We start from the raw sequence: 23,605 nt of genomic DNA on the forward strand, positions 1-23,605 counted from the left end.
GGGAAAAGTCTCATTTCTCAAAGGCATCTGGTGCTCTGTCTGGACCCAGACATGAACAAGAAACACCAGCCACTCACAACAAAAACGAACTTTTGCACCATCCCACCAGGGTACTGCCCCAGTGGAACTGAAGACTGCAAACCTATGTGAAGGATTAAAACAGCCACAATGATTAGCTACAACTAAACACCTGCCATCCATAGACTCTATTTTCTTTTACTGGACAAGCCAGCAAAGAATCACTTTGCAAAACCAAACAGAACCCTTAGCAGAATATAAACTATATCTGTAAAACATGAATGTAAAATGTTTCCGATTACAAATACAGACCATTGCAATTAACCTTTTCTTTTTTGCCACAATAAGGGAAATGAGTTTCAGGTGGTTAATAGTACTCAAGTATGGAGAACATTCGTTTATAAAATGAAAGCCAGATAAATTAATTCTTGCTTTTAGGAAGAACTTCTTGAATGTCCAAAGATGAGTTAAGCAACCAGTTCCTTCTCACTGCTCATCAATGCAGTTCTCAGTTCTTGAGACACATTCCTTCCCCAGACTTGCCCCTTTTTGTTGAGCATTGCCCATCCCATGCTTAGACTCCTGCTAACAGTCAATAGTTTCTATTTTTCAGCCAAAAAACAACTGCTTAGAGATCCTTGAAAAAAACAAAACTCAAAGTACATAAATCTGTAATTTCTGCGAGAGAAACTAACAGAAGCTGATCTAGATGTGCCTTTTCTATGAAATACTGATTATACTTTCAGTGAACAAGCTATAAACCCCCGGTCTCAAGTGGAAATTTCAGGCTGAGGCAAACACCAATGCATGGAAAATTCCGCCAAAGGTTAAAGTCTCGTTGAAAACTTAAGGAAAAGAAAGCACCGAGCTATGACAGAAAGCATTGAGCAATTGTAATGGGAGGTATTGCTACTGTGCTGCTTATAAAATAGATGGTATTTTAAAATGTTCTAAGAATATTTGAGAAAAAGACATTAGTCATACAGAGTAAGGAGGTTGCGGGATGAATTACTTAAGAATGAAGGATGATATAACAAGGAGTGTTGATCTAATATTAGACTAGGACAGATTTTAATTAGAAGTCAAGAAAACACACACAGTGATGAGTCAAGTGGACGGAATACATCAGCCATGGAAGTGGCTGAGACATCAGAAAATGTGATATTTCATACCAGACTCTGTGCAGGAAGAGAGCACACAGAAGGCAGGAGTAACTTCTACAACTTGTGTAGAAAGAAGCATACAATATTGGAAAGCTTTCCCAGTTCTTCTAAGATACTAACAACGCTTCCTAAGAACTGGATCTTGCCATCTTCTGAGCATGGAGGTTCCAATTCCAAAAGGCACTTCAACTCCTCTGCTGTGAACATCCACATTGTCCCAGAGGACTTTATAGCAACTGCTCATTTTTCACCAGGTAAATGTTACATCAAATGAAGTCCAGAGAGTTCAATACCATTTGGAATTAAGGAGTAAGAGATATAAATTCATGCATCCTGTGTTACTCCAGTTTATAACCTGAATGAACCACACAGTACAGGAGTTCAGAAAACTGAAAGAAAAATTTAAAAAAACCAGAGAAGATTTAAAAAAAAAAACTTTCTGACAGCTCCTTAAGTAAACAACACAAACAACAGTATGCTATATTGTTTGAGATTCTCCGTGATCATGCAGATCTGGTTTGCTCGTGCTCTTTTGAACTGTAGACACAGCAGTCTGCATCAGTGTACACACAGCAGCAAATCACCCAAAACACATGCTCATGTCCCTCACAGAATATAGATGAAGGTACATACATATTCAAGGGCTCAAATACAAACCACTCTCTGAAAGGTTCCTCTGCATTTCCTTCACATCATCCTTCTGTCCTCATGTATAACAAAGCACAGACAATTGAGAATGTCCTCAAAATTACAAGTTCATAGCCTTCACAGTACTGCAAATCTGGCAACATTGCATAAAGCACTTCTTGCTGCTTCCTGCCTGACAGTGTAGCTTTTCCTATGCTGTTTTTTACTGCCGCTGAGGCTGCAGAGCATGTCATTTTTCCCTTTTATCACTTTTTTAATCAATCTGCTCAGCCACAAAAGTGGAAAGAATTAGCAATAAAAAATATAAGTACATTAGTTTTAAAAACAGGTTGGTTGTTTCTCAGTAAAACACAACAGACAAATAGGCACATTAAAATTTACTTATTTTCCTAGACTCAGATTTATCTTTATATCAATTTTCCTGTTTTAAGATAATATCATGCACTGGTGTTATCTCCTTGAAGTCTCTATTTGGTACTCAGGCAAGCTTTGAACTATCCTTCATACATACTAGATGAAAGAGTTCATCTAGGCTATCTCAGTTCACAGCTGCTTTAATGATTACTTTTTCAAATGAACTCTGGATATTCACACTGAATGCTTAATCTCAGGGTTGAAATATTAAGTTCTATATAAAAAATTCCTAATGCCTGCTTTCACATGAAAATTCACAGGAGCAGGCATTAAAAATTGACATTCAGAGGCTGCCTCTTGCCTCCTTCCTGCCCTATGCAGAATAACACTTCTCATCTACAGATCTCTGCTGTCCTTCAGAAAATCACTGATGTTCTTGACCCATTCTGAGAAACTTCCTCATCTACCTATAAACGGCCCTTGTGCAGGGCATCCTAGCAGAATAACATTCATCTCTACATCCTAAATTCCTTCTTGGCTGCAGACAGCTTTAATTCAGCAGCTGGAAACCAGGCATCACCACACCTGCAGCCTAACACCTGTACGTGTGCATGGTCACAAAGCAAAGCAGAATTATCTGTCCTGAAACAGGTTTAAATGGCACCCCTGATCCTTTTAACTCAGGAGTTCAGCATACCAGAGCTGTCCACATCTCTTCACACATCTTCTTTCCATGACTTCCTTACAAACTTCACCAAGTTCATATAATAGGGCACTCCTGAAATTTTTTCCATATTCATTCATAAGAGCTATTAAGAACGTATCACCAAAACACAAATCTATGCACAGTATTGAGGTCATGTCTCATCAGGAAAGTTCAAACAAAGCAGCAAAAGTATTTCAGGGATGACAGCCACAGAAAATTAGAGCTATTTCAATTGCCACTTCCAGACTTCCACAGTCATAGGCTGCAATACACAGCTGGTTCAGAATAGCCCACAGAGCATCCACACAAGCTGCAGCTCACAAGGGTCTCCAAGCACTCTGTGAAGAGATTTAAGCCTGCAACAAAAGGCCACAAGTGCCACAGGAGGAGAACCCTAAGGGCATCACCACTCCTCCTGCAACAGCTATGGATTTGCCAGATAGAACTAATACATTCATTAAGTGGGCCAAAGATTCCTGCCATCCTGAGCTGCATCAGATGTTACCAAACCTGATCAAATTTAACCACAGCATGTGGGCAAGACAAATCAACAGGATTTCACATCACTACAGAGGCTCATCTGTGATCCAGCAAACAACTGGTTTCTCACTGTGACCCAATCCCATTGCTATGGGGAAAAGAAAAAAAAAAAAAATAGAAAATCATCCCATCTCCTTTCGGAGCCTCCTGGTGACATCAAAATACTGAACACCCAAGAACTTGTATGAACATGGGATATAACGGAAAATACTCAGCTGAGCAGGTGAAGCTTTGAGGATGTGTGAGACCCACCAAGAGAAGACATCAGGACTGTGACACTCTCTTACACAGACAAAAATGCTCAAAGTGCAGAATGAGAGCTCCTTCAGCAACACATTACACTAAGAAACTTCGGACCCAAACAGTTTTCTCCTCACTAGGCCACCTGTATTCCTTGTGCTTGAACTAACTGTGAAACTGAAGGTAAACCAAGCCAAGGAATTGATCTGGCTGAAAAACAACCTTGGGAAATGAGAACTTGGCTACAGCAAATGCTGCCAAAGGCAGTGCTGTATTAAGTCAATCATATGTATTCCATATGATAGGCTAGACATAACTTGCCATTTCCATGACATGCTAAATTTGTCCAACACTTGACCAACAGACCCATCTTTACCAGCACTTTAAATAGCTTTGACTTCCATTCACTAAAAGACAGGCATACTCCTCCTTTTCTGCTTCCATAGTTATACCAAGTTAGGTCTCTGTTAATGGGACTTTTGCACATACTTAACAGCATGCTTCACTGCTTTGAAAGACTGAAAAACAACTTTGAATGTGGCATATTCTAGGATTTTCCAGATGCCTTGGGTCTTGTCTCTGGTTCAGGATTTAGATGAGATACTGGCCATTTTCCTTCTAGAGAAGAAACTGGAAATACAAAGTACCACACAAAGCTCTGAATAAACCAGAGGAAAAACTAAAGTGCAACAATTTAAATGCATGTGAAGTTGTGTTAATACTGCTGGTATCAAAGAGACAGATCATCTTGGCTGAAAAAAGGAAATAGGGAGACAACATGAAATCCATGCAATCATAAAACAAAGCTGGGGAAGGGGGCTGGGGGCAAGGCTGGGATTTTAAAGCACCTATCAGACTTTGCATTCATCCTGCAAGGTGAGAAAATTCCCTCCTTATTTCCCTCCAGTCATGATTAGAGTCATGACTGCCTCACCAGCTGTGCCTCTGGCTTATTTTAAATTCAAACTATGATACATATCTCACTTTTAGACTTTTAATAGCAATGCCTTAAAATGCAGATTGCTGGCTAAATTTAGTTACATGATTAAAAACAAATCTAACCCATCTCTACCCAGCAAACAGAACTGCTACATTCAAGGTTCAATAGAGGACTTAACTCCTCAACTGAAAACAAAGTCCTAACAAAAAGCAGAAAAAAAAAAAAGAAAATTAAAGCACATTTTGGTGACATCTCCAAAAAAGCAAGATGCATAAAACATTAACCAGCTATGGAAAACTAGCTGCAAATGCATCATAGTATACCATAGGGTTTTTGTTCAGTACTTCTGCAAATAAATTCTGCACTATGCTACTACAGCAGTATGAGTCATACACTTTTACTGACATTCTATATTTATATCCCCATGCCCTTCCGCACTGTTATATGCTTTCTTCCATTCTTCACCTCTCTAACCTGGAATCTCCTTCCTTCTGCAGCTGAGCATCTCTTCCTCTAACATTCCCCAGAAAACTGAAAAGACATGCAGGTCTTTCTAGACACCATTTGGAAAAAACAACACCCTGGAATTATCATAATATGCTGCATATGCTTTTATTTGTTTCCAATTATTTTCTTGAGTCTGATTTCCATACCTTTTGTCTGTAAAAGGACAGCTTAGATGTTTATCCCTTTTGAGGCAAGGTCCAAGTCCTGTGTCATTAGACTTAACTCAGTACAGTGCTACAGAAAATCTTATTCAGAGAAAACAAATTACAACATAGGCATGTTTTCCAGATCATTTTATAAAAAGCATTCCCTCTAGCTGCAATGTTGCAAGCATTTGTGACTCTGCCTAATTTGGAGAAGGTGAGATCCTGCTACTCTCAATATCCCCTTGCCATCTGAGCCTCAGAAGGAACAGGCATGTGTCTACAGGAGATAAACAAAGGGAAGGTAATTAAGTTCCCAGTGCTAATATTTACCTTGTCAAAAGACTCAAGGGCTTGCTGTGGAAAGGCACACATGGAAAAAGCAAAATAAATGCTCTGGAATGGCAGCCTGAAGGAGAACTGGGCTTTTTCACTGCTGTCCACAAGATGCATTCCCAATAATCAGAGACCAGTTGCACAAGAGACTTCACTAAATAACAAGCCTCAGACGTGCATGATTCTGAAGAGTCACAATGTCTCCAAAGAAACAGAAAGCATTACAGATATAAAGTGTTTGAAGAGCAGTCCTTGGATTTGCTAAGTGGCTTGAACTTCCTCAGTCACTCCAGAAGCAGCAGAGTTCTACATCCAAAGGAGTTCAGCCCTAACTATGTGCTGCTCTTAAGAAATAAAGTACAAAGAAGAGAACTGTACCACAAACCCAACAATGGCACCTCCAGAGCATCCCAGGAGATCAGCCACCTTGTTCAGAGTCAGAATCATTATAAGAGCAACTACAATTGACTAAGACAGAGTGGGCTATGCACCTCAAATAATGAGCAGCACTCCTGCTGACAGGAGGAACAAAACAGTCTAAAAGAGGATGGGGAGGAAAATTCATACCCTTTGAAGTCAAGAGATGAATAATGAGCAATAAGGTGATGTATTCTCTCTAGAATATCATCCCAATTTCTCCCTCCACCCACAAGAAAATTTAAGAGTTGGGCAAGGGGGTGGAGAAAGAAAGAAAAGCGCAACACAAGATTCCACCTGGGTATGGCAAGATGCTTAAAAACCAAGGAGACTGCAGGGAGAGAGTGGACAAAGGTGTAAATAATTGCATAATGGTGAAAGCATCCAAATGCCACTTATGCCCTAAAAAAAAAACAAAAAAAACAAAAAAAAAAAAAACATCTTTTACAAAGGAACATTATCCAACCAGCAGAGTTCCCTTTGACTCCTGACTTCTCTTAACATTGTGAGATGTCTTCAACATTTGAGCTGCAGACACAGAGCATGGGGCAAGTCTAAAAATTTAGAAACATTTTAGAAATGTTACCAACGAATGCAATGTAAGTCCATCCAAGAGAATCTGAAATTCCCAGCCAAGAGGGAATGATGCTAGTGAGATTTATTTCTGATGCTTACCCAGGGAAGCAATAGCTGTCCATAACTACCTCTGTATAGCTACAACATCTGTATCTGCTTGCAGTGCCAGCAAATCTGTGTTTAAAGTTCACCTAAATGTGGATATGAACAAGGTTGTAAGTACTGATTTACTATGCAGCCTGTTACTAAGAGGGGCGTAAGTTTTAAAGTGAGAGGGGAGAAATAAGAATTTTTCTCATTAGGAGTAAGGAGGGGACACCAATGAAGAAAACAAAAAGCTCCTGTTTTTCAAATACCTTATTTTCTCTGATGTTACAGTGGATATTGATCAAAAGAAGCAGTACCCTTCTATTCATGCTCCACACAACACAATGAGATAGGGCAGCTTCTAAAGAAACCAGGAGTTTTTTCCTGTGCTAAAACAGTTTTTCACGAGCTTTGTTTGAACGCTGCTCTGGTGAACTAAAGGAATTTTAAATAACTGCCCAGATTTTTAAATCACACGCAACAGTTTGTTGCATTTCAACTATCAGCTTCTACCTGTCTGCATGGCCACAGTGTTTTGGGGTTGGTTTTTTTTTTGATGTTGTGTTTTCTGTTTATCTCTGGCAAAGTGAAGGAACAAGAGGAGAAAAACAAAATAGGATATAACACCTTCCTTAGTACTGTGTGATTTGTCAGGATGATTCTTCAACCCACATGAACATCTAGTAATCCACACTGCCACCCTTTTATTGTGCCCACAGCCTGACCTTCACTTCTCGGTGTTTTAGCATCCATTTACTCCTCAATGAACATCTTGGGCTCCAGGCAGCTGTGTCATTAGCAAGCACAAGCCTGGAAAGTGTGTACAGGCAAATTCCTACAAAATATCCATCAGCTACAACATCCAAAATTGAAGACGAGAAATGCCAAACTGATTTTCAGTTTGCTTTCTATTTTGGGGTGGAAAGGACAAGCAGGAAAAATTACTCCTAAAGAAGTTTCTGTATTTCAGGCAGCTTTGTGAAGGTAAATTTTTGAAAATTCTAGAAAAGGTTTCCTATATTCATGATAAAAAGACCTCAGCAAAACTGACATGAAGCACTGTCCCTGAATAGATCTTTGACTACGCAGCATTTTTTAGATTTTTCTTTTAGTTAGGTACCAAATAAAACAGAAAATGAGTCACCTGAGGAAATCCCACCCCTCCTAGGGTTTCTCTCCTGCATGAATCAGATGCTAATACCACCTATTCATCCAGGTCTTTGTCCCCAAAAAATAAACCATTGTGATGGTTTTATTATTACATACGGTGGAGCCCCATAATACTGCATGGAAAAGAAAGCAGACATGAACCACACAGGTTCTTAAATCCAGCAGAACATTCCAAAAACCTAAAGTGCATCCTAAGCAACATAGAAAATGTAACTCCATCTGCAGAGCTCCATCTCAGCTGTTTTCTTGTATGGATCCAAGAATATATGTAGCTACACTGAGACATAATGAAGTCCAAATAGGAACTACAAAAGAAAGGGAGTTCACCCCCAGTTTCTACTACCACACCACAAACTGTGGTTCCTCACAACTGGAATACTTTAAAGAATAAAAGCCACACACTCTTGTCAGATGTCATCATACTACCCATGTATCAGAGCCATTCTACAAGACTACAGACTTGTTATTGAAAGATTTACAGCTGTTGATATGTCTTGTGTATCCTACAGTACCTTACATCAAATTATTTATTTCAAAATTACTTCAAGGTAATCATGAAAGGAACAATCTAGATAGGTTTTAAGGATATTTTTCCTGTTTGTGTCTAGGTTTTTTAAGAAGAAAAAAGTTCCAGAAAAGTACTGTTTTTCAGAAGTACTCAAATGTCACTAGGCTCTTAAAAAGCCCACTACTTATGTTTTAATAGTAAGACTCATTAGTGAGCATTAAACTTTAATAATTAATTACTAAACAGGAAATATCACTTAAAGATTATGAAAACTAGTATTTAATGGCCTTAAAATGCTACTAAGGTTAAATAAGATCAATGCACTTACATGCACAGATCGTGCACACAGACAGCTGCTTTCAGAAGCTGAGGTTAGAAATGCTTAGCTCAGTAAATGCATAGCTGTAAATGAAGTTATTTGAAAATGCAGTAGCCACTTCTTTTTTCAAAGGCCAATAAAACTAGGAGAGCAAAGTACACAGACCTTGTTCTTGGCAATTAGTTACCATGCACATTAATTCAAGTATCAGGTAATGATTGGTTCCAGCTTTTTATTCCATACAAAGTGAGCGTAAAGCACTTCTGCCTTACTCAGGATTCCAACTGTTTGCCTGTTATATCCACTCTGTGTAACTTCAGAAATTCTGAAGTGCAAATTCTCACTGTTTCTTGTGTGTTTCACATCAATTCTCTACACTAAGAGCTTTGAGTCGGAAAAATTCCAATCAATCCCATCATCCTTTTGCTACCTGCAAATGCAGTCATATGTTATGTCAACACCCACAATTAAATGGTAAATGTTTTTGCCCCCCACTCAGATCTCCCAGCTGCAAGAGGGTGTAGGGAAGAACCCCACCAACCCAGTCTTCCAAGTCCATGCTCTTTTTGCTGGATAACAGGCCTGATCAGAAGCATCACTGTGGATAGCTGATGGGACCCACAGCATATGGGAGCCATAAAGCTGAATTAAAGACTGAGGGGCAAAAAAGGAGGTGAGTTATGTAGTGTCTGGCCCAATCTGTCATAGCAGCAACCAAACAACAGCAGTCTTGTGAGTTCCACATTTGGATCCTTAATATCTATGAATATGGAACTTGAAGGCAGTTTATGACAGAAGTTAAGAAACAGCGAATTTTCTCTTGCCTTTACCTTTGCTTCTTTTGAGCTTCAAATAGGTGAATTGAAGAGACCCAATTACAATGTGAATTATTTCAGTATTGTTCAGGAGAAAGGGCTTGACATGTAACAAAGCAGACACAGTCAAACAGAAGAGCAAGTGGCTTAGACAGTGCCCGCAGTTCCAGTTGCAAGTAGTCAGAAGAACTAGAAAGACAGGGACACTTATGGCCAAACTATCCTTCATTTAAGGAAATTTGTATCAGCTTTGTACCCTGGTTTCACTCTAGTTGTGACAGGGGAGGTGTTTTTAATGCAATTATCATTGTTGCCACTGCAAGAGTTTAATTTGCTTTAAGAGAAAAAGGATAAGAAAAAATAAACCCCCAAGGAATAGCTCAGAGCCAACAAGGTGCCCTTCTCAGCCCACATAAAAAAACTGCAGCTCCTCTTGCCCAGCTGTTTTGCTGCTGGAGAATACCGAAAACAGAACAAACACCACGTTTACAGATTTCCTGCACACAAGCACATACTTATTAATGTATCTGAACTTGTTTATTACAGTTGCTAAATAGATGGGTAGCCATAAACTGCAGCAATCCAACCACAGAAACCAAAGGAAAAAAAATAAGAAAATTAACGAAAGCAATGAATTCCTTATCTCACCCACTAACGACTTGAACAAAGTCTATACCAGATCCACATTTTAAAGCTATATTTTTTTTCTGAACACTTTATTTAAAGATGAAAATCCTGTCAAATTGGGACAGTTACATTATTTAAGTCCACAACAATCACTGTTCCCACCAGTAAAAGAGAGAATATTACACACACACACAGAAAAGGAAAAGGGTGGGGGGGCGGAATTCAATATAATTAGCCCCTCTTTCCACGGTGGCCTAAAACCCAAGAACATAATGCTGAATGACAACTGAGCCATTTTCCAAACTCTTCCAGTCATGGAGTACTTAGTGAAATACATCTGGACAGGACTAAGCAAGTGTGAATGACAGAACCATAGAAGCATTAAAGTTGGAAAAGAATTCTAAGATCATCAAGTCCAACTGTCAACCCAGAACCAAAACCATGTTCACTAAAACATGGCCTCAAGTGTCATATCCATAGGTTTTTGAATACTTCCAGGGATTCCTTCCAAAGAAGGAACTGGCCCTTCCATGAGAGGAAGTCATAGCCAGAAGATCCAGGACAGACCAACCTTACATACTTTATCTTCCCCTTCTGCTGTGGGAAGGGCACTCTGTGTGCTACCCCACATGTAAGAGGAGCAGAACAGATCAGAAAATTTTTGATAGTTGTTTTCCTTCTGTTAAGCTCATTTTTACTCATGAGCTAAATTTAACAAACATCTATTTAAATCCCACTCTTCCCAGGCTATCTGAATCTCCATTTGCCAATGTAACGTCACAGCTCACAAAGGGAATTTCAAATATTGAGATAAGTTTCTTTGTCCCTAATGCCAATCACTGATGTTTCTATTTTGCAATGGGTACCTTCAATCAAACTTAGTGACAGTTCAGCGTCTTCCTGAACACACACTCCTAATTCTTAAGTTTATAAATAAAGCCAAGGAATGATACCAGCCCATGAAGCCAAAGAAAATGCCAAAATCTTCTAGGTATTCACAGCTATCTAGATAAAACTTTAAAACAATCATTGTGTGAGATGAAACATCAATGAGATAAATGTGTTCCATGTGACGGAACAAGGAGACAGCTCTGAAGAACAATGCAAAAAATACAGGCAATTTCCATATGCAGCTAGAATCTTTTATCCTGTTATTGCACACTAGATTTCCCACAGTTCCAAGTGATCATTTCTGAATTTTGGTCCTCAAGCTTGTGCATTTCTTTCTCCCTTCTTGTGATGCTCTACACTTTATAATAAAATGCAGGAACTTCAAGATAGGCCCTGAAGCTTCAAAATTGACCCCCGAGCCAGGTGGACAAAGGCTTTTCTTATTTGAACATTAATTTCTTGAACTCAAGTTCTGCTTCAATGAGGTTCAAGCTATCTATTGATCTGGAGGTTTTGATTAAGCTATTTTTTAGTATTTCACCTGTATTCCCAAAACCCAGCATCCTTCCAATGAAATACAACTACCTCATGTAGGGTTCCAGTTTCAAACTCTCAGATGCTGGGTCTATAAAGAGACAAGCATTAAAACAAAAAAATATATTTACATAAACACAAATCAGTATTTGCTTTCCTAGGGAGCTGCTGAAAAATTCAAGGTAGAGCAAGTTTGCTTTTCAGAGGAAGGCTGCAGAGCCTGGATTCAAGAGCAAACTGGAAAGGACCTCTAGTGGGCTGAGGCTGTGCTGCTCGGCTGTCCTTCCCCTTCACCTCCCTGCAGCTGCACAAGCTGCCAGCAAAACCCAACAGCTTGACCTTGTGAGTGCCATCAGAAAAAAGGCACCTAGAAGTGCAACTGCAGCCTGTGTGAAAGACTGAAATGCTAAAGGTTAATGACTCAAACAAGATCATTAGAAATATTCTCTCATTCTGCTCTCAGTGCTTGGAGGGACACACTGTCATTCACTTCAGAGAAAATAGGAGATGGTTTCTATTTTACCATGTAGGTCACTAACATGTCAAACCCCTTCAGAGTAGTTTTATGTGGCCTAAATGACACGACATCAAAGGACATTCAAAGATGCACAAATTCAGATGCAAATTCGGAATGAGGATTTGGAATATTATTCAGACTATATCCTGGCATTTTGTTCTTCCAAGACTTTTTAGCTGTAGGCAATTTTGCACAGGCAGCAGAAACACAATTTTAACTGCATTTTTGAAGTAACTTTCTGAGTGAAAGAGCTTGGAATTCTTTATCTGAGCTCAAACAAAGCATAACTTCATGTGACACTATGTGACAAATAGATCAGGTAATGTATTCAGGAGAATACACATATAATAAACCAGGCTGGATTAAGGAAGGCTATTTATTAGGCATCCCAGTAAAAAAGAAGATATCTTGTTTTGAACGGAAGTTGATGATTCACCTCTAAGTCTTTAAAATACCTCTGTTGCTATATTTAGATTTGCCTTCAAGCCAGACTGGTTCTACCATTCCCCACAGTAGACTAATTTACATCTTCAACATTACAGGCCACAGCTTAGCTCTCTTTTAAACGACCTAAGCAATAACCTCTCTTTCAGCAATTACCCTCAAAGTGTTTGCATTAACTTGAGAGGGACCACAAATTAAAGCTGACATTGTTAAGGAGAGCAATGCAAGACAGCTGCTCATTACTCAAAAATAATATCACCTATACTGCAGTGGTGCTCCTTGTGCCATTAAGCAGAGTACTGGATAGGAAGCAAACCTTGTATAGAGTGGCTGTCTGAAGAGAACAGTACTTGGACTCCAAGGCCACAAGAATGCACCTGGTTCTGTCCTTTACATGGAGCAGCAACAGCACTGCCCTGCCATCAATGAAAAGCATTCCGGAGAGTCACATGACACAAGCATTCACACAGAAAATAGAAAATCAAAGACACCAGCAAGTTCATATCTCATCATCAGAGAGATAGATGGTCAAAGAGCAACGAGGCCTTGTCAGCCTTCATGTTTTTGGACCAACCATCATCAGCTAGGACTACTACTACTACCAGAATAATATAACTTACTTTGAAAGTGTACTGGTGATGCCATGAAGTCTAACTGTGCTTCCCTTCTCTGTAGGAAACAGTAATCAAGGCGGGAAAAGAAAGCCTCATCTGTCTCGAAGGGTTCTGTGAGTTATTTTACAGTAAGAGTGGGTACAGTGGAAATAGCCCCAAAGGATACCTCTGTAATAAGAAGAATAAGGAATTGAAGCTGAGGAAGATCAGTTAAAGATAAGGATTAAAACCACAACATCTCATGAAAACATTCCTTAACACCTTTAAGTCAAGGAATTAATTTCTCAGGAATCAATGTCTTGAATCCAAACTGCTTTATGATATAAACAGCAGCAAATGAAAAAAGAATCTAACAAACTCTAAAAAGAAATTACAGGAAACCTCTGTTGAATGAGGTAGAACACAGGATATGAAAGAGATGCAGGCATTAAAATGGTTTCAGGTGCAACTAAAATCCCTTGTAAATAGAGAATGGGGAAGAAATTAAAATTAGTTATGTGTTTTGCTTTACGTTATGATACGAAATTTTGCCAGCAGCATGAAGGAAAAACAAAGCAAGTCTTAAAAGAGGCCAACTTACATAAGAGGGAAAGACAGAAGACAAATATATTTATGCTGTGTTCCTTTTTTCTGATAACAAAGCTGATAACTTGCTTGGACTCACTTTAAAATTGTCAAACCACTGCATCCATGAAACTGACAACTATTCCTCCAGATGGTTGCTTTTAAAAACATCACTCTCTCATTTGCTTTTCACTCTCCCGTTAGTTCTGCAGCTAAGATCTGCTCACCTGGCAGATAAAGATTAAAATGTCATTCTGAAATGGCAGAATTCGTGAATTTATGCATTATGCCCAGTGTTTACCCACCCAGTTACTTCCTGTATCTTTCCAATGAGAAGAGTTTTTAGTTACTGTCAAGACAGCTGCAATAACAAGTTTTTATTATTACTACTCTGACCAGGATTAATGTTCTGGGAAAAAGAAAAAAAATCAAACAGAATTCTTCAGTATTTGTAATAGCCTCTTAAAATTCAACTACCTTCTGTGGAAAACACTACATGAGACTTCAGATACAGTAACAAACTTTAAACTACTAAATTTTATATCATGGTGAGATTATTAATTTGAAAAAACTTACTCATTCTTTCATGAAGCAAAAACCCCTGTATACTGCAATGTCTTTCCAAAGTATATTTTTATCTTCTAAAATGAACAGAGAAGCATCATACTATAATACCCCTTCTTTCCATTTTCCTGTGTCCAAAAATCATTCTATTTTGCCTCCTTTCCATTAACTGGGGAACTCCCTAGAGTAAAGCAAGCAGGAAATGTTTGTATCAGTATCCCTAAAGTGAAGTGCAGCCCTAGGTATTCACAAGACAATCCACTGGAGGGCAGGATGAAAATTACATATAAATATTTTAATTTATTAATAATTTATTAATAGTTTTAATTATTTAAGTTAATAAAGTACTATTTTAAGTAGTGTTTATCTCATCCTTTGTAAAATTTCTACTGCACATATTTTATACTTTGCATATTACAACATTATATGTTATAATTTATATACAAATAAGTATAAACATATTGGGGGCTGCATGCTCAAAAAAACCTTTACTGATCCATAATGTTTGGGGATCACTAGTTTTTGACTTCAGCACCAGGAAACTGAAGCAACATTTCCTCCTTTACTAGGAGGAGGTAAAAATACTGGTAGGAAGAACTGCATACAGGGGACAGTTCTCAAGTGGGCTGCCTCTCTCTCTTATTCAGCTGCAAGTTTAATGCAGCAAATGATTTTCCAGAAAGAGTTAAGTGCTTCAGCTCACACTATATCTAGTAGCTGAACAACCCTTGAAATTCCCACAGGATCCTGACTGGTGTCTGGAGGCTGCCAAAGGCCATTCAAAATCTTATTCCAGATGATTTAGGTTCAGACCATTGCTCTTCAAAGAGATTTAAAGTTCTAAATACATAAAATACGGTTTCAGCAATAACCTGTGCCACTGAATCACTTGGCCAGTTTTCTAATGCAGATATAGAAAGTCAGCCTATTTTTTAATATAAATTCTTTTTAAATATTCACCAGCAAAACACCCCTGCTAGTCACTTGACACACTTCTTGTTGTTGTATAAAAACACCTACTGAAATATTCCATGCCTGTAATACCCACAGATAAGCATCAAGTAAGTGAAACATTGAGGTTGTTAAAACTCTGGGGAAATTTTATTTAGTGGGTATTCTCTATTAAGAAATAGTGAAGGAAAGCAAACCAAGTTGTCAAGACTCCCTCTTTAAAAATCAGATTATCCTGACTAATAGCTTCTTTCTACCATTTCTGTTCCTGTGAGGATGACATCAAGCACTTAATTCAAGAACTGCAGATTTTGAGATAAATTTTTTTACTCCACCTGAAGTTTCTAAGCAGCTCATAGCACTGATTGCAGCTTTGAAATTTTCAGTATAGCACTCTCTAAAAAATTAGAGTTCAGGCATTTCTTAGAAACAGCTAAAAGAGCAGCTGATGTAGATTTTTTACACACTTCTCTCACATACTTTGATGTCAAACAATGAATGCTATGAAAGAGAAAACAACTAATTTGTTTTTCCTGTCACACATCACAGCTCTGGCTATTCCTTTTCCTCTATGGAAGACTTCCACCCTCCTGTTAGGCTTAACTATGGCACCACACGCTGTGCAACAGGAGAAGCAAAGAACACAAACACCACAAAATATCTTCAGATGCCTGTCTTGCCTTTCCATCTCATCTACCTTTCCCTCCTGCCTTTGTGTTTCACACCTGGATGAGCTTCATCAGATCAGCCGTCCCTTTACACATGAACATCACTGTTATGTAACCTTCTTCTCATCTCCTCCTAGGTAAGAATCTAACCCTACAGCCCTCCACACCTGCCAGCTTTCACACTGTGCTCATCACAAAGATTCCCAGGGAAAAACAGATTTAACATGAAATCTGCTTTTGTTTTTTCATCTTCAGGGAATGCTCTTCAAGTGTAATGATGCCTCCTTTTACCTGTCTTTTCCAAATATTTTCTGGGTTTGACGACAAACACACACATAAACCAGCTTACTTTAGTTTACTGATTTTCTTCTGAATATATGATTTTCTTCACCCTTAATGCCCTACTAAAAGAGCAGACAAAGGATTTCTGTCCTCATCATTTTTCAAGAGACAAATGAATTTGGGTGAAATTGCAACACTGCATGTACAGCCACTATCAGTGAGAAAGAACACTGCTTGCCTGCAACAAAGACAACTTAAAATTTACTGTTTGGGTGCCGTATGTTACTGCTTTGTAAATATCCTACCTGTCTGTGCCACCAGGTGGGTCCAGCCACTCCAAACTGCTCCAATCTTTTCATGTGAAAAACAGTGAGTGTCAATCTTCTTGGGCTCAGCAAGAAAGATGTCTCTGCTCACCAGCTGCCCATGTTTATTGCTGCCCCAGACATACAAGTGTCCTTCATCTACAACAGACAGCAATAAAATCTGTTTAAAGGGATATAGATCTAATACCACCAGATTCAGGCTCAGTTCAGTGATACTGAGGAAAAAACATTTTATTCAATTTGTGTTCTCACCGTATGCTTTCTTCTACTATTCTTTACCATTGTAACTGGGATATCAGAAATATTTGCAAGGGCCTTAACAACACAGTCTGTTTTCTGAGGGCTACACAGACTCCCTAAAGCAATGAGAGCTTTCAGGACAAACTGCCCAGATGTTTATAACAAAGACTAATTTTTATTAAAAACCTAACCACAGTAGTCAACTTCTCTGAGTAAAAGAGAATCTAGGCATCTTGGAGACATTCACTGAGCTGTCCCTCTCTGTCCTTGCAGACCAGCTATTATTTCCACTCCAAAGCTTTGATTACATCCAATAAATAACTTCTGGGACTGTAGCAAATAACTCAAAACCTGGCTGGCTGCTCCTGCTCTGCTTTACAGTCTCCCAGCCTCTCTACAAGAGCTAGACTCCCAGTTCTGCTCATACCAATTCTGCCTCCTTCAGCTTGAGCAAATGCAGTAAATCCCCCAAAGCAGGGACAGTCCAGTGCTCCTTGACTCATCTTGCACAGTCACTTCCTAAAGGAATTGGACATGCAACTATGAACACAGTACTAAAGCAGGCATCACCCATCACAAGGCAAAATTAAAATATTATCATGCCCCAAAATGACACCAGACAACACCTGAGAGACTTCTGTAAGTGGTCACTTGTCTTCCACATCTCTTTTCTAAAACAAGAATTTGTTCAAATGCACGCTCCAGGGTTCCAACCACAGAGATACATCTTTTTACAGAAATACCCACAGTAGTTTTTATCAATGCAAGCTGGAGTTGCTCACAGCCCAACAATCAATAGACACCATACAACGACTGCTCAGGTAAGTCCTTCTGCAGACATGATATACCATTAGTTCCATCTTTTCAGGACAAAACCATTCCTCTCAGGGCCTAGGCCTCCACAGTGAAAAAAAAAACATCCACAAAAAATACTTAAAAAGAGAACATGAGCTGTCAGGCCTCCCTGAAGTCTTTGCCAGCCTGCACAAGCTGGAAGCATAAGAAATAAATCATGCACACATGATCTTGTACATTACTGTGGGTACAGAAAGACTGGAAGCCACCTAAGTTCCAACATGGAATTGTTTGGAGCACACATCCACAACACTCAAGGCAGCAGGATGCCTCAGGTCAGCACTGAACTCATTACAACCACCATGGCAGAAGTAAAACTTTCAGAGGGAAAAGGAAAAAAAAAGTAGAACTTAGGCTGCAGTATATTTAATAATCTCAGTTTGGTAACAGCAACAGAAAGAGTAAGCCAGGATAATTCCACTATACTACTGCTAGTGAAAAATAGGCAAGGAACAGCAGTGGGAGGAGAAGACAATACTGACAGTCTTCTGCAGGACTTCCCATTCAAGCAATCATTTCATTCAGGCATTTGAATTCTCCAACAAAACTGATAAATTCATTCCCAGCATGAAGTATACACACCTTCTGGAGGAAAACAAAAAAGGTGACAGAAACACAACAAAGAAAAACACTGTGGCCATTCATGTTCCACATTAACACGAGCTGCCTCTGTCACCTCCTTTTACAGGAGGTGTATTTGCTTTTTCCTGGGAAAAGTCACATGCTTGAGTAGGTTTGAAAGAAAACTTAGACACTGAGACTTAGCACCATATTCTCACTCCTGGAGGATTCAGGCCAATTTGCTACCAGTAGACTCTACCATCCTTCTTTTCCAAAGAACCTCCATTCATGTTTGTAACAACCCACATCAACAGTTGTGTCCCAAACCTGTCTGGCTGCAGGTATTTGATATCCCACCAGCAGGTGACTCATGGAACAGAGGCAAAGAAAATTGCACCACAGTGCATTCTTAGAAAAAAAGGACCATTTAAATATTACACCCTGCAGTAGTATCCTTATTACATCAAGCATCCTTAAAATACAAAATATTTTAAGTAATAACTATCTTGCAGGACAAAGGGCAGCAACAGCATCACATGATAAAATTCTTTGGAACTTAGTCACTTTTGGTCCCCCTGCTGCCAAATAGATCACTCTCTTAAATAAAAACCAAAAGCATGAAAAAAAAAATCTGTTCGCTGTCTAAGTAAAGAGTGCCAATTATCTAAAGTAGATTTTATTTGTTCTTACAGTTTGTCTTCACTAATCTTGCATACACTTTGCATCTCTGAATTCAACATAATTTACATCTTGGAACATCTCTCTATACAACTAAATCTCTATAGATCTGCATAAGCAAATATTCCAGTGCTCCTTTAATGATGACAGAGGTACCAGATGGCTGCAGATTTGCTAAGAACTTGTTCCTGTGAAGTTTGGCAAAAACTTGTCTTCATAAGGTTCAATATATATTTTACACACTTCAAAACTGTAAGATTACAGCATGAAAGCTATTCTGTTTTCCCTTCTCTCAATCTGTCAAAATAAAAAGAAATCTTTATTAGCCTTTCATTGCTGGATACTCAGTACTCCAGCATGGGAGCACTGCCTAAGGATCAAAGAACAAATGGCAGGATATTATGGAAGAGGCTAACCAATTAAAGCAACTTCCTACTCTTCAAATAAGCTTTGTGCTCTTACACCACAGATGTGCACACTGTCACAGTGGAGCCCAAGACACCTCAGACAGCTCCAGGGCTTCTCACACCCTTGCACTGCCCCATGCAGAGGCATTAGCTCACAGTGCTTCTGCTGCCTTTCCTGGGACAATCACCTCTTGTCCATGGGCAAAGGGCTGCACTGGTTCCAGTAGTAACCAGTCATCCAAGAGGGCATCCTGCTGCAGCTCCAGAGACTCAGAAATCTTTTCAGAGTTTCTAGCCATTAAAAGCCCAGACCCTGAATTACCTAAGGGCTATGGTCACACGTGACCCCAAGAAAAACACACAAAATTCAGAGAACTCAAAACACTAATTCAGCTCCTAAAACAAAAGGAAAGCTCTCAGAGTATAAAACTATTACAAAATAATTACCAGCACTAACTAGGCCAGATGAGATTTCACCAGTTTTACCAAAATTTAAAAAAAAATTCAACATTTCAAAAGCAGAGAAACCTCTGAAGGGTGAGATGAGGACTTGCACCTCTGTACCTGAGTCCTACCTGTGAGGGACACCGAATGATAGGAGCCTGCAGCAACTGCCTTCACCTTTACATCATCCAGACCTAGAAAAAAAACGTAACCCCATAAAATTTCTACAGCAGGCATCAATTCACACACAAACATGCAAACAAGTGTAACAGGATGGTGATGACTTTTATAACAAAAGGCTCTGCCTTTGGGCCACAGACATGGCAGGACTCTTGTTGTCCCACGGACCATGATTTTCTGTGACCATTCTATCCTTCAGGTACTCCACTACATGTTTACAATACCACAAGGCTTTATCAAAAGAAGAAGCGTACCACTCCAAACTACATTTCTGCTCTATCCACCCACACAAAGGAAGCAGGTTCCTGGATTACCTGCCACTTCACAGGGCTCCTTTGCTGTCAAGAACAGAGGGAGGGCTTTTCCTTGACTTGCACGCTTTGCCCGAGATGCCATCCCAGTTCCCCACTGCAGCACAGAACCACTGTCTTTCCAGAGTAAACACAAATAAAAGAGATTACAAGCAACAAACATCTGTAATTCCAGTACACAGGTAAGAAAACTAAGAAGGTGGGAAGATATTGGAAACTCAGTAACAGAAATCCCATGGTTGCAGTAACTCAGAAATGGATACAAAGCTCTTGTACTTTCTCTTTCCTTTCCCTCCCTTGATGCCAATTTGTTTGTGCAGTGCAGCACAGGGAATCTCAATTCCCACTATTCATACAAGCACCAGAGATGCCACAATTCTTCCAAGTACCTTCAACTCCAGTACCTGGAATCCATACTGAAGTTCACGCAAAACTAAATCAAATGCAAGAGCACTTATAGTTTGCTTTTCCTCAGTCTTAATACAAGCACGCCAAAAAGAAGGGTTTGATTTCTACTGTTACACCATGAACCAACTCAGAGTCCCTAATAACAGCAGGAGAAATATTTAGTTTCATTCTTGTGATCTTCCAGGTGTCAATTTCAATTACATCATTTAAAAAGCCACAATTTACATAGAGTTCCATTTTGAAGCATCTTATACAAACTTAAGTTACTTTGCATACTACATTGAATTCAAATCCAAAGATACTTTGATCAGAAACCCTTTTTCCTGAAAAAGACCTCCTTTCATGTTTTGTTTCTGAATAAGAAAAATCAGTACATTTTCCATCCATCAGCAAATCAACTTGTTCATAAACCATCACTCTGAATTCTTGGAAAAAGTTTTTCCCCATGATTTTCCAGGAAGATGGCTCTAGAATGTTTAGCATTCATGTTAATTTGTCCCAAAATCTTACAGTCCATGACTTTAAGGTGTATTTTTCCTGTGATATTTAAAATAAATAGTAGATTAGATAAATTTCATTCTCTTTTCCTCCCTCTCTTCCTCCAAGCCATTAAAATCCCATTTCATTTGTTACTGAAAAGATGCTGAAATTATGACATACATACCTGTAGCAGCAAGGGCATGTCTCAGTCCTGCAGCAACATTCACTACCTTCTCTTTGAGAGACTATGCAAATAATAGAAAATTGTAATTAAGTTGCTTTTTGCATTTAGTCCCTCTTAAAACAAGATCAAACAGAAGTTTGCAACACTACAAAAATAGCACTCATAATTCCAGCCTGCATGTCCCAATACATATCAACATTTTGTATCACAGAGTAAGTAAATTTTGACCAATAAAAGTTAGTGGGGACATCTTCAAGAAATAAAAAAAAAAAATACATCAGCAAAGCAACTGGATGGACAGCACTGTGGCAATAAAAAAAAAAAACACTGTCAAAATATTCACATGAAAGAAGAAACCTTGGTGATACAAACATGTTAATTTCTTAACTTTATCTCTGTGTTCCTCAAGAACTACACCAAAACCTCCACAGTAGATACTGGTGATAGGCAGTACTCCGTTGCATTAAGCTGTTCAGTCTTCCGAAGGTACTGATGGAATTTTATTTTCCACTGCAGAAAACCTTAAAAGTTTCCCTCCACAGCAACAGATCTCAAGAATCATGTGGAAGTTTTCCTCTTCTGTTACCTCCCATCCCATCCTGTCTTGCTCTTACAGGATTTTGAAAATCCTCTGGATATCTATCCTTGGTGGAAAAGCAGCAGGTGTATCTAAAACACATGGGATCAAGCCCAAGAATTTAAGAGATACCAACCAAAAGAGCAAATATTTGGCATGAATTCAGCAAATGAAAGTTAGTTTGGTGAGGGGTGAGAGAGAGTCACATCAGCACTGTCAATACTACCAAATTTTAAGGCACCATACTGCAGTGGATGTTCTTAGGAAACATCAAGGGCATAGAAACATCAAGTGAACTAACTCCTACTCACTAGAGGTCACCTAAGGGATCAGCTGTCCTCCTTCTCCTACACTAAAAAAGCAACAAAGGAATATCTGTTATGAGCCATGATGCTAAATAGTGTCTTGTCTGAGAAATGAAAGAGTCAACTTTCAGTCAAAATTGAGAAACTTCATACAGCAAGAAAAGCAGCCTTAGCCTTTCAATTCACCTCTGGGCCTTTACTTTGTAAGCTTATCTGTAGCAGACAGGCACTATAAAAAATTAGTGGAAGAGTCTTGCTTAAAGCCCATTGAGATCAGATGACCTCTGTAAGCTGCTGGAAGCAATATAAAAGCACAACACCCTCTAAATCCTTACCTCAATCTTTCGTGGAATCAAGCACAGGCCTGAAATTTGAGGAAGTCCCAGTTGTCCAAAAGAGTTTGACCCACAGGACAGCACTAGACCAGATCCTGCAAAAAAATGAAGTTTTAGAGCAGGATCAGTAAACCCCTGAGCAACAGCACTGTAACACTATAACAAGCACAATAACACAGCCAAGTAGCTCAAGAAATAACCTAACATGTCCCATTACAAAGTTCCTGAGGCCAAATGCTCCTGGTCTTATACACCACGTCCAGAAAAGGTCTCAAGTTCACTGGGACACAAGGAACAGAGAATGATTTAGCTTGCAAGACAACTCGCTTCAAACCTGTGAGTGCCAGCACATAAAATCATAGAACAGTTTGGGTTGGGAGGGACCTAAGGATCATCCAGTTCCAACCCTGTGCCATGGGCAGGGACATGTCCCACTAGACCAGGTTGCTCAGAGCCCCATCCAATCTGGCTTTGAACACTGCCAGAGACAGGGCATGCACAGCTTCTCAGAAAATCTGTTCCAGTGCCTCACCACCCTCCCAGAAAAGAGATAATTCCGAATAACTAATCTAAACCTGTCATTTTTCAGTTTAAAGCCTTCACCCTTTGTCCTATCACTACAAAACCTTGTAATAAGTTCCTCTGCAGATTTCCTGTGGCTGCTTTAGGATTCTGAAAAGCTGCTATAAGGTCACTCCTATCACCAATGTCCCGGAGCAGGTGCAGCCTTTAGTTTATGATGGGGCTGTGCTGCTTTGTGACCACAATGCACCAAACAATATAAAGCAGTATAATTATAGGGGTGGTAGTCCCTTTGCGAAATCTATGTCTGATGTGCAAAATACAGAAAACCATGGCCTCAGTTATGCCATTTTTAGTCAAAGTAGGTGGCACCTTACTATTCGATCAGCTCCACTGATGTCAGAGGGATTTCTCATGTGGATGGGACTACTCAAGTAGAGTACTACTAAGACTGATTATGGATGTCACGATGGGGTACTTGATAACAAGCTGCAAACAAGTTCTGAACCCATTACTGTTAGAGAATGTTTGAATGTAATCATCAGTAGCATTTGCTATAAAGTGAAAGCCATCTTTCAAACATGTCATGTTTCAGAGAATGGCTAAATCCTGAATCCATTGCTAAACCAAATTCCACATAAGGTTAAGA

General features: G+C 39.2%; 1 protein-coding gene across 9 annotated transcripts in view; it reads right to left on the bottom strand.

Annotated features, from left to right (window-relative positions):
* Positions 1-23,605, bottom strand: part of SERGEF (secretion regulating guanine nucleotide exchange factor) — a 136,266-nt gene that overhangs the window by 109,817 nt on the left and 2,844 nt on the right. For all 9 annotated transcript variants that reach the window (XR_009933279.1, XR_009933276.1, XR_009933277.1 and 6 more), the window contains exons 4-8: positions 22,435-22,529; positions 21,218-21,278; positions 20,149-20,262; positions 19,786-19,848; positions 16,449-16,607 (exon numbers count right to left, since the gene is read on the bottom strand). Coding sequence is in view for 3 of the 9 variants with exons in the window: in XM_062494238.1 (XP_062350222.1) it covers positions 16,449-16,607; positions 19,786-19,848; positions 20,149-20,262; positions 21,218-21,278; positions 22,435-22,529 (492 nt within the window). In the remaining 6 variants the exon portion in view is untranslated. The remainder of the gene's footprint in view (positions 1-16,448; positions 16,608-19,785; positions 19,849-20,148; positions 20,263-21,217; positions 21,279-22,434; positions 22,530-23,605) is intronic.

The sequence above is a fragment of the Cinclus cinclus genome, chromosome 6, assembly GCF_963662255.1.
Source record: "Cinclus cinclus chromosome 6, bCinCin1.1, whole genome shotgun sequence".
NCBI lineage: Eukaryota > Metazoa > Chordata > Aves > Passeriformes > Cinclidae > Cinclus > Cinclus cinclus.